This window comes from Diadema antillarum, unplaced genomic scaffold, assembly GCF_040938485.1.
Source record: "Diadema antillarum isolate AM-2024a unplaced genomic scaffold, OU_Dant_1.0 seq00001485_RagTag, whole genome shotgun sequence".
In the NCBI taxonomy this organism is placed as follows: domain Eukaryota; kingdom Metazoa; phylum Echinodermata; class Echinoidea; order Diadematoida; family Diadematidae; genus Diadema; species Diadema antillarum.
Genome location: NW_027272224.1, coordinates 35,231 through 50,882, shown reverse-complemented (window position 1 = coordinate 50,882; position 15,652 = coordinate 35,231). Strand labels below are relative to the sequence as shown.

The 15,652-nt window shown below is 36.8% G+C and overlaps 1 protein-coding gene across 4 annotated transcripts in view; it reads left to right on the top strand.

Moving 5' to 3' along the window:
* The window catches only part of LOC139709983 (uncharacterized), a 75,116-nt gene that overhangs the window by 41,014 nt on the left and 18,450 nt on the right, over nt 1-15,652 (top strand). For all 4 annotated transcript variants that reach the window (XM_071621933.1, XM_071621932.1, XM_071621934.1 and 1 more), the window contains 12 exons: nt 2,383-2,406; nt 2,541-2,645; nt 3,366-3,389; nt 4,113-4,214; nt 4,715-4,738; nt 9,204-9,308; nt 10,306-10,329; nt 10,838-10,945; nt 11,377-11,466; nt 12,018-12,359; nt 12,951-13,046; nt 13,196-13,413. In XM_071621933.1, coding sequence (XP_071478034.1) covers nt 2,383-2,406; nt 2,541-2,645; nt 3,366-3,389; nt 4,113-4,214; nt 4,715-4,738; nt 9,204-9,308; nt 10,306-10,329; nt 10,838-10,945; nt 11,377-11,466; nt 12,018-12,359; nt 12,951-13,046; nt 13,196-13,413 — 1,262 coding nt within the window. The remainder of the gene's footprint in view (nt 1-2,382; nt 2,407-2,540; nt 2,646-3,365; nt 3,390-4,112; nt 4,215-4,714; nt 4,739-9,203; nt 9,309-10,305; nt 10,330-10,837; nt 10,946-11,376; nt 11,467-12,017; nt 12,360-12,950; nt 13,047-13,195; nt 13,414-15,652) is intronic.

Below are 15,652 nucleotides of genomic sequence, written 5' to 3'. Positions count from 1 at the left end.
AAAAAAGATTTCATAATCCGTAGGCAATTCTTACGTGAAGGAACTAGAAACCGCCCTTTCTCCAATCTGATGCCACTTTTTTTCCTTGTTCTGTGTTTGTATTTTCTCCCTTTTTCATTCCTGAAAGAGGTTTTGCTTTTCATATTTGTTTGTTGTTGGGTTTTTTCTTCATTGCTCCGGAGAGGCTCATCACAATGGCAAAAGTAAATCTTTCAACCATGCCAACGAAGAAGAACAGGTTTTACCTATAACTTAGGCAGTTGGCCTCTTGTGTGCTGGCCCAAAATTGGTAAAATAACAAAAATTGTCCCCTTAGGAGCCAATTTGGCTTACGCCCATTCTCAGTATAAAATAAACACTTTGTCACCACCCATAATAATTTGTTCGGGATCACTTTTGTCACTGAAATGGTTGTCATTTATGTTTCTTTTTTTTTGTTCTCCCCGTTTAGTTGATTTACATCCCTCGGGTCTATATGTCAGGTTAATGTGTGTATGTGTGTTTGTTTGTGTGTGTGTGTGTGTGTGTGTGTGTGTGTGACACATATACATACACACACTAAAGCTCCCGACCGCCCGAGCATTGAGAATCAAGAGTTTAAAAAAAGTAATTGCAAAAGTGCTTTTCCTCCCCTTACCCTCCCCGGTTACATTTTGGCCGAAACAAAACAGACAACAACAACAACAACAAAAACACACAAAAAAAAAAACAACAAACAAAAGCAAAATAGAGATGTGGTCCAGGGTCTCTTTGTTATCATAAAATGCTGACAACTTTTACCTACACAAAGGGCAGATTTAAGTTATGTGTATTGTACTTATATCTGCATGAACTGCAGGGTCTCTTCTCCCAACTGACTTCACACAGAATTATTTGTAATATTATGTAGCCATTGTAAAAGATATAGTATTTTCATATGTAGGCATCCTAATACTGGTACAGGATGTCTTCATGGCTGCCTGGCTCTCATTGTAAACGCCACTAGGATATATAATTTGGTTTAATTTGTCGAATAAATGGCCTAAATTGGCCTCAATGAATGAATGAATGAATGAATGAATGAATGAATGAATGAATGAATGGATCAATCAATCAATGTCTTGAAAACAGGAGAAAAAAAGTAACAAAGGACCTGAAGAAAAGAGAGAAATGTGAGCTCTACCAGTCATGAAGGCAACCGTTCACCACCGAAACAGGTACGAGAACGGCCTCGGTATGCCAAAATGGTATGAACATAGCCCCCTGGCATCGCTAATTGGGCTGGTCACCTATGCACAGCACTCATTGACTTTGGAAGTGGCATTCTTTGTTCGATGAACTCCATGCAGTCTCGGATTCACAAAGTCCTGCTGTCCAAAGCTGTTATAGACGCCATTGTTGAGGCAGTAAAATTCAAAGACGTCATCTTGGAAAATGTCACCGACATATTGCACAGAGCACGGGATCTTGACCTGCAGGGGGAAGGGAATCAAACACAAACATTGGGAAAAGAAATCAATGAACTCAAGATGAGATAAAAGGAAGAAGAAACAGGAGCAATCATTCTCTAGAAGATATTGTCTTCGTTTGCATGCCATCGACGAATGTGACTATTTGATGAGGACTCCGTCAAGGTTGTCATCAAAGTCGTGCGGGAAGAGCTAAACATCGACATCCGCTCAGAAGACCTTGACTGAAGTAAAGCTATCGCCTACTGCTACGCAGTCAGCAACGTGCTGGTGAACGAAAGACCCTGTAAAACATATCGTGAAGTTCACGAGATACAACACACGACAGAGGGTGTATGTGATGGATCAAAGCTAATGGGAACGGACATCTACATTCATGAAGATCCCACCCAGGAGGAATCTTACAAGTGATCTTCCGTTTAAAATAAGGAATGCTAAGTGTCACAACTGCTTGGAAATATGATGGGAGTTTGCGGGGCCCAAAGTCAATAGAAAAAGTGAGGGTCTTCGGCTACGCTGGTCTTTCGCAAATATGAACTAATCCTGCTACTAAAATTACAAACCCTTGAACACAGGGCATTAAGGATTGTTCTAAATGTTGATTGTGAATACAGGAGAAGGAGGATATTTGGGGGTATGAACATTGTTTTATCATCAAGGTAAAGAAGAATCCGTTAATGTTACGAATTAGATTAATCTATCATATTACACCCGAATCTCTTCGCCGTATAGGGCATAGTGGATATCAAGGGAAGCAGTTCGCTAACAGAGTGTTGATTTTGCCTTGGAGATGACTCGAACAAACTACGTGAACAACAGTACAATGTTAAAAATTATTCATGTTTTTTTTTTTGTTTTTTTTGTGGAAAAGCTCTTAAATATACGTTTCAAATGACATGACATGCATTGTTTTTTTCTTATTTGTTTATCCCAGATCTCCCAACGACGGCGCCAGATGGTAAGTCTCAAGAGACACATTATTGATCATTTTATTTGCACGTTTAATAGCAAGACTTCTTCTCGTCTTTTCTTTCTTAGCAAGGAACCGAGGCAAAATGTACTATATAACCCTGCGTAATATTCATTTCACAGATTGTGTCGATGGTTTCAGATGCCTTTTTGGAGAGTGCATCAACTCAACATTGCGATGTGATGGAAATGACGACTGTGACGATTTCTCCGACGAATATGAATGCGGTAAGCAAAATTTGAGTGCTCTTCTTCCACTGCTGGCATCCTAATAGAAGATGCATCTGAAGATTCTCAGATGATTTGAGTTAGTAATTTGCATTTTAATTCCTTGATTTAGAATGTATGATTATCTGTTACAAAATAAAAACAAACTGTGATATCCTGTCATAAATCGACGAATTTGTTCTTACCGTCTTTTAAATTTGATGGAATGATTCAAATTGAATGCCAGGAGAGAATTGTCCAGGATGGGATTGTGCACTTTTCATGACATCGTCAGTCCTAATTTTTCCCCTCCATGTTAATAAACCACACTTTACTGGGTCCACTTCCCATATACCTTTAAAGACACACACAAGAGGTTATAAAATCGGTTTAGTTTATTATGCGTTCTGTCTCCTGTTCATCATTTACTGGAAAGGAGCTACGGCTACGATCCAATATTCAGAGCAAAGACCAACTGATATATAGCTTCTAAATATACATTTAGCTCTTATGAATATCACACTGTATCGTCCGTATTTCCTATAGATGATTGATAATTCTTTCTCATCAACTATGTCTACCATGATGATTTACATACTTTGTTCTGTGTTGTAAAGCCGCACCTATTTCATAATAATGATTATAGAGTGAGGTAAGGAAAGACACGTTTTTCATGTCCGTATGATTTTTAAATGACACGTCGCATGCATTATTTTTGTTTTTCCTATAACTTCATTCCAGATATCCCAACGACATCTCCAGAGGGTAAGTCTTAAGAGACCATGTGTTTCACTCTATAAATATATTGGATAGACTAGTATTTGATAGCGAAAAACGAACTACAATGTGTACATGAAAAAAAATTCTTCAGAGCTATCAAAATACAAAAATTGAATTTAAAAAATGATTCTTAATATGTACAATATGCTGTGGAAGGCTATAGAAGCTGATTCATAACTTCTGTAATCTGTATTTTCTCTTCGTAAGTACAATTTTGATGCAAACAGATGGAGGATGATGTTTGCACTTAGAACGTATAATCCAAGACTCAAAAGTGTGAGTTGAGCAGGAGCGCCAATTCATTACACACATTAAGAGAATCTTATAAAGTGGCTTATATACATATAGACTATACATACCTTGTAATTTCAAGCTGTTACAAGTTTCTTCTGTAATTCCGCTTTTATGTATATCAATCAAATGATTTTGTTGTATAACGTTATATACAACAAATCTGTTTGAGAAGGAGGAATGCACCCTACAAGCTATGCTTTTTAGCATTGCTCCCCATTTCAAGCATTTCCGTATGCTTAAAATATTTTGTAAACTACTGTAACTACTGTAACGTGATGTAGTATGTGTTCAATTTTTGTAGGAAATGGAAAAAAATCAATGAAATGAAGCTGTTTAGTCCAACAAAACGACGACAGAACAGTGCAGTACACTAAATCTAAGAAGATGTGAACGTTTTGTTTATTTTCTCCACAGAATGTGATGGCTTCATGTGCTTTCAGGGAGGTTGCGTTGACCTAGCTGCATTTTGTGATGGGTATGATGACTGTGGGGATAATTCAGACGAGATGTATTGCGGTAAGCCTAATTCACCTCAAATTAATAGCCTGCAATCCTGTCTAAAACAGTACCAGTTACAAAAAAACATCAATTTTTTATCATATGATTTTCCCTTTCTCCTGGGCCCCATGGGTCCCAAAAGTCACCTCCTGTAAAACTTGAATACTCTGAGTAAATTCTTACAATGTTCATTAATGGAAGTACAGTCCAGTCTGTTCATTGCATTAGCTCCAACGCCGCCGCCCTCTGAGGCCACGAGCAAACTGAGGGCGATTTTCATGATTTGATATTCTATTGGAACGTCATGGTAACATTCAGTCTTGGTAGGTATAAATGGGAGAGAGAGAGAGAGAGAGAGATGTTCGGGGGTCTGCATGATATCTTAAGATCTACACAATATCTATGCCCGCACAATGCATTTAGGTTCATGGTTTAGAGAGAGGTACTAAACATTTATTCTATCATTATGGCCAAACGATATGACTTTCCCATTTATCTTTTCCATGCGTCCATTCCAGATATCCCAACGACATCGCCAGAGGGTAAGTCTTCGAGGGATGGTATAATTTGTTTGAGATAGGCTTCAGGTTTCTGACTATTTTTGTGAAATAATGTGAGATACCTTCTTCCTGTTCTTATGAAATATGATAGAGCATGCAATACCATCTATGAGGGATTCAAAGTTTATTTGATGAACATTAATTTTGAAATGGCTGATATAAAAAAAAAAATGTTTCTTATGATAGATAAGAACTACCTTTAATAAGGATTGATTGATTTTACTTTGTTTTTGGATATCTCAACCATTTCAAACCCGATTTTGATGAAATAAACTTTGAATTCCTCTGGGAATTGTATCCCCTTTGACATTTCATTAGTGGTTACTTAGAATCTCGCCAATGCCCAATCCTCATTTCAACCAATGCTATACCATCTCTAATAGAGACACACGCACCAGTAAGAAACCTTAATAATCTTTCCGTTCGTATCTATTGTTCATTTTTGTCACTCTCTAAGCTTCTTGACAAGGTGGGTTTCCAGATTTTCATCTGTGGTTGCCAATTTGTTTCTCGAAAAGATCCAAGTCTGTTAATATGCTTTCGCACTGTCGAGCTTAAACATGGGACGAGAATATGACTTGTTTTCTACACACGCTTCGGAATTTTTTCTTCGGACAAAAAGACAAGAGTACGACCTACTGAAAACTCGCCAAGCCCGGACGCGTGTTTTTTTAGACGGCACAGACTGGGGACCCTAACCCTAACCCTAGCTCTAACCCTAACCATCAAACCCCAACCCTAACCCTAACGCTAGCCCTAAACCTAACCCTAACCCTAAACCCTAACCCTTGAAATGAAATTTAACACTCTTTGTGGGCATTGAATTTTATTTCATTTGGTATTTAAAAGGAGATTTAGTTAGGGTATTTGGAAGAAAACAATCACTGTGCCAAAATGTTTTCATTAAAACTTATTTAAGATTAGGTTAAAAGCAGTTCATTCAAATGTATTTGTTCAAACCTTATTGTCCGAAAACAAAGAGATAAATTCAAATTGACAACCAGAAATCTACCATGTGATTAGGGACTGCTATATCGATGTGGATTGCTGCTACTCTGTATAGAGATATTTGCATATGAATCACTTCTGTGCTTACATTCTGTATTCAAATTCAACAAAAGAAAGTTCAAATTGTTTGAAATTAACTTTTCTTTCAATTTTTTTTAAGTTGTTGATACAAGACACAATATTTAAGCTATTATCAAAAGACAAAGCGGTTTGTCACATCTGTGACGTCTGCATATGTTTTCCATGAAGTATGGAATTAAAGGGGATGGCTAGTAACTGATCAGTGGGAATCAGTGGGAATGCTGGGGGATGATTGTTGCAATCCTTGTGGGATTTATTTAAGAGTACATTATATATCTATTGTTGTGTGAAAATTATTTGCTTTAGAATGGTCTCATAATCAAGTAATGTGCAGTTTAATGTTTCTAAGTTAGCATGCCTGTACTTGAATATGAGACCATTCTGAAGCAGATAATTTTCACTCAACATTTGATATAGTGTACTCTTAAATGAATCCCACAAGGATTGGAACAATCATTCCCCAGCATTAACACTGATTTCCACTGATCAGTTACGAGCCATCCCCTTTAACATATATTGGGGAAATAAAGTAAGACAGTATGACTTCACTTTGTCAAAAGTATTCTGAATTCTCATCCTGTGTAACTGTACAAACCAAAGAAGCGGCAAGCGATATGTCAGCTTTTCATTTCACACTTCTGTAATTTATAGTCATTAACAAAACCATAATCGTAATCAATGTCTGGCTCCTCCTCCTGTTCATCCTTCTTCATCACCTCGGTAATTTTCTGAAGCAAGTCAATCGGGGAAGTGGGAAAGATAGGGCCACTTGTCCTCACTGTTTAAATTTTTTTTAAATCTTTTGTTTAAATTGAATACAGAATGTAAGCACAATACCAATTCTTCTGCAAATATTCCAAAATCAGTTGCCGCAATCCACATTGATATATCAGTCTCTATTCACAGAGTGGATTTCTGACTGTCAAGTGAAATTCATATGTTTATTTTCAGACAGGAAGGCTTTAACAAATACGTTTGAATGAACCACTTTTACCCTAATCTCAAATAAGTATTAATGATAACATTTTGGCATCTAAATTATTGAAATCGACTAAGCATTTTGGCACAGGAATTGCTTTCATGAGAATACCCCAACTCAAACTCTTTAAATACAAAATTAAATGAAATAGAATGCACACAAAAAGTGTTGAATTTCATTTTATCTTTTATTTTTGTCGATTAGTCACTTTCACATGTGATCAAAATTAGTATGTTCACCTCTTTTGACCTGTTATTTTAGGGGTATTTCCATATGAATTGCCGTGGTGCTTACCTTCTTTACGTTCAGCTGTTCTTGTTTCAAACTTGCTTCAATCATGTAAATAACCGTAATTTTAATCAATTCCTCATGTCACATTTACCCTAAAGAAATGCTTTATTTGTAATTGTATGCTATGTAGTTCAAAAGTTATAGAAATTAATGATTTTCCCTGAAAATCCAAGATGGGTGCCAAGATGGCCGCCAATGACCCCCATGGGACACGATTTTTTTCTTGGGAACAAAAAAAAATCATTAACTAGACACCCTAAGGGTTACAAAAAAGTAAGTTCAAAAAAGGTGTTCGGAGGGTGCATGTTGACCCACCATTCCTACCAGACTACTGGCCCTTACACCTTCTCGCACTATGAGGTCTTCAGTCCAGTCAAATGTTGGAATGTTTATTGCTGAGTGTCCCTTGCTTCCTTCTTGAGTGAAATGAGCTGCATTTAATAGCTGACACCACAAAAAAAAAATATTGCCTAACAGTCACGTTGTAGTATCTCATTATAATATACTTTGTGTTTTTTTATGCTTTAGTTATTTTTTCAATTCTTTTCAACAGCATAATTTTACATCATTTTGAGTGGACGAAATAGATTGATGCAAACAAATAAGCTACCAAGTTCGATAAGTGGTTTTCTCGCCTCCTATATAGTACTGAACGTGGAGGTCGCTACAGGAATAAAAGTATATTACGATCGAAATTACTTTACACCTTCGATCCCAATAGACTTCAAAACATCTCAGTGGCCTGGCAAAGTGCTGTGGTAGAGCCTTTCGATGTACTGCTAGCAAATATCATACGGTGAAAGTGTACTTATTAGGTCATCATATATCTGTATTTTAGTTTCATATCCACTCAGCGATTTTGGTCATCACACTCTCTTAACCCTTTTGTGCCAATGAGTCAAATGTGTACAAATTTCACACATAAACCTATACATGGACATTAAATAAATGTGGCACACAAAGGGTTAAATCCCCTATCCACCGATGGCGTAATGCAATCTATAAGCTGTTGAGACCGGAGGCTATTTAACGAACGTTCACTAACCTGTACTGTCTCAGCTTCAAGGTACTATCATCGACACTTATGAGAAGAAAACTATGGAAAACAATATCGATTGAAAGAGAAAGTTGTGGACGAAACAGATTTTTTTATTTTTTTTTATCTTAAAAAAATTATAAAAAAAACAATGAGTTAATAGTAAGTAAAGACAGAGTCTTTGATTAATGTACCGTTTAATCAGCGTCATGTGATAAATTATGAGACGTCATATAATAACATTTACGTATATATGAATTATACACTTATAAATAATCATAATCCCTTATTCGAAAGAAATCGCTGATGGAAAATATTCATAGTCCTTATACAGAAATACGATTATGAAATCTGCATAATGTAAGCTTTCTAGTGGTATATAGCTCAGAAGGTATAATGCTTAAAAATATAAATAAACTTTAGATGAAAAGTGTAAAATAGCTGAGGATTAGTGTGGTCTAACTGATAAACCCTATGGATGGCACTACGGTAAAAAAATACACGCGTCCTGCAGGGTTCGATCTCACATTAATGTAGACCTTTTTCCGTTAGTTGTAAACCTCAAAAGAGAAGACAAGTCAAAACAACAGTGACAGGAAGTTAGGCAAAGGACTGTGGGATGTCAGGTCAGAGTTCACGGGCTTTAATGAACTCATTTCTGCTATGGATTATCCTATAGATCAGCGTTTGCAGCGTTTGCGCGATATCCCATAGATCGGCAGATATGGGTTGACATCACGCGCATACTTTTGCGACGCGCAATAAATTGATCAATAACAAGCTGGCGCTTCAATGTCTAATGATCGTTTCCTCATATAACAATTTTGCACCAAATAGCATTTTCATTTTGCTAGTTTAGCTATCATTTTTATTGCCATTGCATTTCAAGAAAAAAAAAATGCAATATTTTTGTTTATATTGTATATTTAGGATTCAGTGTGGACCACACTCGTTGAATTTCATTTTTACCATAGTGACTTTGTCAAATGGTAGAAGAACATCACGCCCATAGATGCCAACTGAAAGCAAATTCAAAATGTTAATTTCCACAGATTGTGTCGGTGGTTTCAGATGCATCTTGGGAGGATGCATCAACTCAACATTGCGGTGTAATGGAAATTACGACTGTGACGATTATTCTGACGAGTTTGAATGCGGTAAGCTAACTTTGAATGGTTTTTCGCCACTGCTGCATCTTGTACACATATTCTGTAGATGACTGCATGAACAAAACAACAAAGTGTTTTCGAATTTAGACTGACTTAAAAGTAGGATGAATAACTGCATGTTACAAAATTGGGGGTTGATGGTCGTCATTCAAAAGATTAGTTAATCTGATACACATAAAATTCATGTACCTAGAGGTTCAGTAATCCGTAAATTAAAAAAGGTCCCTTAATCCGAACATTTGTTGCGTTATTTCGAAGGTTCATTATTCCAAAATGATTACTCCGAAAATGAAAGATAAAACTAAGTTAATGGTTCATTCATTCTCGTCTGCATGCAGTTTGGTAGGACATGTTATTTTCTTAAGAGTATGTACAAAATGATGCCAAACAATAAGTAGGTGGGGTGTCCCATCCGACACTGATCACTTATAACGTTTTTGCGAGAATGACTTTTGACAACTTGTGAGCAATGATACAATTTCAGCTACACAATATGCAATACTAGCAATGCATTGTATAAATTAATACTTAACGAGTTCTCCCCTCCTACGAAGTGAGTCCAAAGCAATCTGATTGCAAGATGTATTCTGTATAATTGATTACTTACCTGATCATTTTTCAGAGTTGCACCTTGCACATGCATGATCAGAATTGTGTGGGGAATAATTTTCTTAAAGATACTAATTTCTTCAGTTTTACTTTTGCAAAAGCTGTATTGTTGAATTCTCGTGGTGGTTATTGAAGCTTGTGCGAATTGGCACTGTGTTGTTTTTTTTTTCTTCAGGGTTGGAATAATATAAACGCCTACAATAATAATGATAATAATAAAAAACTTTTACCCATGACTGAATACGGAGTCACTCTGGTAGTGGTTAGAGATTGATACCAAAGCAGTGGTTAAGTTTAAACCATGTAAACATTGAAGATTCATAATTGCTGTATTACACAAAGTAACATAACGCCATATATTTCTCCCCATTTTCAGACACCTCAACACCCATCCCTAACGGTAGGTAGCTCGATATTATACTGCTCCCTTTTGTACATTGTCTAGACTTTATACAAGAAAAAAGAGAGTTGTTTCCTCGATAAGCATGTAGTAGCAGCAAGAGCTCAGATTCTCAATCGAGATATGTCTGATTTGAGTCTGTTGGCATGTGTCATTAGGCAAGGTACGTTTTCATCATCGCCTACGTCCACTGACTCCTTCGAAGAGGGACTATGGAATGCAACAGTCGATCAAATGGGAGCATGTCAGCTCACAAGAATTCAAATGCTTACTTGTATATTATAGATGATGTTCACGTCAGCATGTGAAATAACCCCCAATTAAGAGCATGTCTGTTCGTAATCTTTGATTGCGGAAATTGCGATATTCTTATCGATTCCACTGCAGCGTATTTTGATGTATTACAGAAAGTATGTTTAGGGCAAGCAAGGAAAATACACCCCCCCCCCCCCCCCAAAAAAAAAAAAGAAAAAGAGAGGAAATTTTCTAATAAAAACTGTCTTCACAGAGTGTGCCGTCAATGAATACCGGTGTCCAGATGGGACATGTTTGAACCCTACTGCTGTTTGTGATGGTCGGAACGATTGCGGTGACTTTTCTGACGAAATAGATTGCTGTAAGTACGTTTTACAAATTCTGTCACTATTTCTTGATCGTTGCAACAGGGCATTTCTTTCCCATTTACACTCTTACGCATGAACCGCGAAATGGAGGTAAGCATAAATACTATATCCACCTGTAACTGCATACCGCGATGTACTATAAGTATGTGATTCATTTTGATATTCTACTCTACTATCTCACATTGAATATTCCGTAGCCACAATAACCATTGCATTCCTAACTTAGAATCTCAATCAGAACTCACAGCTGATTTCCTCCTTGTGTTCTAATAAGCTAAACACACACACACACACACACACACACTCATAAACACATACATTATATTTATCGAACTAACCACAGCATAATGCATTATATATGAAATGTGTTTGTTATTCCTCACTTGTCATTGAATGAGTGGATCGTCTGCCATTTATTTCACAGATGAATCGTGTGAAAATATGGAATATACTGACGAACGCATTTGTGACGGACGGATCGATTGCTCTGATGGAAGAGATGAAAGAAACTGTAGTATGTACTTCTTCCTTCTCTAACCTTTCATATCTCTTTCTACACACACACACACACATACACATGGATGAAGAGCGAAATGTGTTTATGTGTATTAATGTACGTAAACATACATACATACATACATACATGCATAATTATATGATACGGAGGGAGAAAATAGAGACATACGTATATAAATGGAAACTACAGCAGTAGGCCTATATCGGTGTTTATGTGCGCATAAAGACAAAGCTATGCTGAAAATCATACAATGTCTTTTTTTTACCAAAGTTGTATGTTCACAGAATCATATTTTTAAAAAAAGCTTTGTTTTGTATCACGTTTCATATTTTGAGAGTGACATGCGATACAATTTTGAACTTTAAGTTTACCGGAAAGCCTAAAGATGCCTACTCGGCATACTAACCAAGTTAAGTATAAGATGATCACAGAGACTGCGAGTGAGATATGAAAATTACTATTGTATTGGGTCTCTTTGGTGTATTGACTTGTCTCCTAAATATCAAGTCTGAACAGAACATTACGGATTGGCTTTATTCTCAAACTAGCAATCAACATCGGTCCGAACGACAGCGTGTTACTGACGAGCGATTCCACCAACTCACTAGATAGCATCGTGCGATCATGGCGAATTGTTTGCACCGATCCAAGCCTCGTGCTGATAGTCAGGGTGAATTCTGTTGACATCGGATACAGCGGGAGCCTAACTATAAGGAGCTACAGCACGGACGGCGAAGTGGATGCTGTTTGGGCTTTCTCCTCTACTTTGAATACGGATTTCGATCAACCGGGGGATAAAGTATTTGACAGCTGTAATTTGTTTATTCAGACGGAGAGAGAAAGCAGCTACCAGGAGTTTTCTCTAGAAATATTTCCAGCGATGCCAAGTGGTAATGTTTCATAACGTATAATAATGTTTCACTGAGATAATATATGTTTGCATACATTTTTTTTCCTTTTGACAAGCATCACATGGACACATAAAACACACTTCGGAAGAATCAAATATGTGGCATTATACAAGTACCGTATATGTGCTTTATAGCTCTCCTAATGGGAATCATTGAAGTTGTAGGGAAAGTTATGAAGGATATGAAAGTTATACCATCTTCTCTACTCTATATCATTCAACCATAATCTAAAAACATCTCATGACAATTGTTATGCTGGCTACCTAGTACATGTAATAATTATGAAATTGTAATAACACTTTTGTCAAACTTCATTTTGTGCATTTCCTCATTATGTCATATGTAAATCATTGGTTTTGTTTTTCATTTTATTTTAGGAAAAAAAAAGAATCAGATAGTATTCCAAGTAAATTGAATTGTGTTTTAGTTTGGTTATATGGTGACGTTTCCTGTACGATTCTGTCGAAACAGATTTCTGGAGAATAGTAAACGTATTTTTAAACGTGGCATTTATATCATGCATGTTTGACGTACCCTTCTTCCTCCTTCACTCTTGTATTCTCGTTTCAGAGATTTTCAGTTGCAATGACAGGCAAGTGTTGACAAGCAAGACTGTGTGTGATGGTTTTGTCGACTGTGTCGAACTTGGAGACGAGCAAGGCTGTGGTACGTTGTGTCTTGTCTTAGGATTTGCAGTTTCAATAGCACAGTGAAAAACGTGCATCATAGGTGCATTTGATGACGTGGTTCTGTACTTGGTTCTCGCTGTCTGAATTTTGACATCCTATTCACGATAATCTCTCTGCTTTGTCTAGGTGCCTTGGAAATGGCAACACTGGCACTGGGAGAGACTACTGAAATACAGAGCCCTTTCACTCGAGGTTTAACACCAGTTAGTTATTCATGGGCTTTCCAGTCTTCAGACGGGTCTAGGCTCTTGCTACACATACTGGAGGGATATCTTAACGTGCAGAATCGATTCACAATCGGAACCGGAACTAACCCAGATGACAAGTCGACAATCATATATGAGGTATCTACAGAGAATCCAGTTATAATTTGGAATTATATGGTTATGAGGCATGAAGCAGCTTGTAAAAAGAAGAGTTAGGTAGTCTATTTGCTTTAATGGCTTTTATTTATTTACTTCTATTTACTGGTATATGAGAAATGAACAAGAATCCAAATATATATATATACCGGGTGTCCCAAAAAAAGCGGAACGGTGGATTTTTAGTACCTTGCGTTCTAAAAGTGATATATTTTCTGACATCATCAAAAAGAGCATCTTCCGCAAAAGACCATGATACCAAAATCATTAAATTTGGTTCAGTACTTTTTATTCTACGCCAATTTTTGTAAATGCAGTCATTTTCAATTTTTTACGACTTATGAGATAATAATTTGGGTGCGACACGCGTTCCATATACGGTGAATTGTGTAAGCTCGTTGATCCATGTCAACAAAAGATAACGCTTTCATATTGGGAGCGCACACACACACACACACACACAGACACACACACACACACACTGTTTTTTTCCTGGCCCGTGCCCAATGTGAAAGCTGTATCTTTTGTTGACACGGATCACCGAGCTTACACAATATTCACCGTATGGATCGCGTGTCGCACTCAAATTATTATCTCATAAGTCGCAAAAATCCGGCGAAATTTGACAATGACTGCATTTTAAGAAATTGGTGTAGAATAAAAAGTACTGAAGCAAATTTAAAGGGGCATTCCGGACGATTTTCATAATTTCACATCATGTAGTACATAAATCGACAGGTCCATGTATAGATTCGTGGAATTTATTGTGGTCCTTGAGCAGAGAAACCAATAAATTGGAAATCTTAAACAAATTACACTGAACAGTGTTGATATACATCAGAGCCTCATATATTTCAGAAATGTAGCAGTGTAATTCCATTACAATACCGCTTGCTCAACAAGTTCACCTGTGAAAAAACTATGCATGCCTTCTTCTTTTGTTCTGCTTCCTTGAGCCCCAACTCACACATTCTTATGGTGAGGCTGCGATGTCATCATCCTTGTTCATTGCAATTCGTTATAGATTTTGAAAATATTCCCATTCCTCATCCCAATCACTATAAATTCTGAAACTCTGTACTCAGTTTAACTAATTTATAGTGGTTCAAGTGTAAAAATCTGAAAATCATCCGGAGGTCCCCTTTAATGATTTTGGTATCATAGTCTTCTGCGGAAGATGCTCTTTCTAATGATGTCAAAAGATATATAACTTTTAGACCGCAAGGTACTGAAAATCCACCGTTCCGCTTTTTTTTTGGGACACCCGGTATATATATATATATATATATATATATATATATATATACATATATATAAGTAACAAAGCTGCAACAAAGTTCATGCTGTATTCACCAACGGTTTATTTCGTCACACTTGTGAAGAAATAAACCGTTGGTGAATACAGCATGAACTTTGTTGCAGCTTTGTTACTTATCTTTTTATCTTGCCAACACGTGGACTACCTTATCAACATATAGGACTATATATATATATATATATCATGGCTCGACACTAACTTTTATGTTTGGTGGCCCGATGGGGCCACCAAAATTGTGAATTTCAAATTTTTGGTGGCCCGAGAGAAAAATTTGGTGTCCCGAAAAAAATCAATAAAAAACATTAAAAGTCCTTTTTTTAATGAGTCAAATATTTAAGTTTTATGATAGTAAGAATTAGAAGTTGGACATATCTACTCATAAATAAACTTCAACAAACTTGCAACACTCACTCTCAGGCACTCATTCAGTCCTTTTCATCCATCCTTTAAACAAATTTAACTGCTAATTTCCGGCGCAAAAAGGTTACGAATTTATTGACATACTTTTCAAAAAATTTTGGTGGCCCGACTTTCATTGTTGGTGGCCCGGGCCACCGGGCCACCGTTAGTGTCGAGCCTTGGATATGTATATATGTATATATATATATATATATATATATATTAATATCTCTGACAACTCTACATACAAAGAAATACAAACATGAATACAATTAAATGAAAGAAAGAAAGATATTATTCAGAGGGGTGAAGGTGAAGGTGCCAGTTTCTTCACTTTGTCTCGCTCTACAAATCAAATCTGTTAAGATCGCAACTGCTGATCTGTAAATTAACAAACATGTCGGAAAAAAAGGAACCAGTGGGACTCGAACCTGTCATCTACTGCTTTCCGGGCAGCGACACTACCACCAGCCTTGTCCGCCTTGGACTACTTAACATAACTAT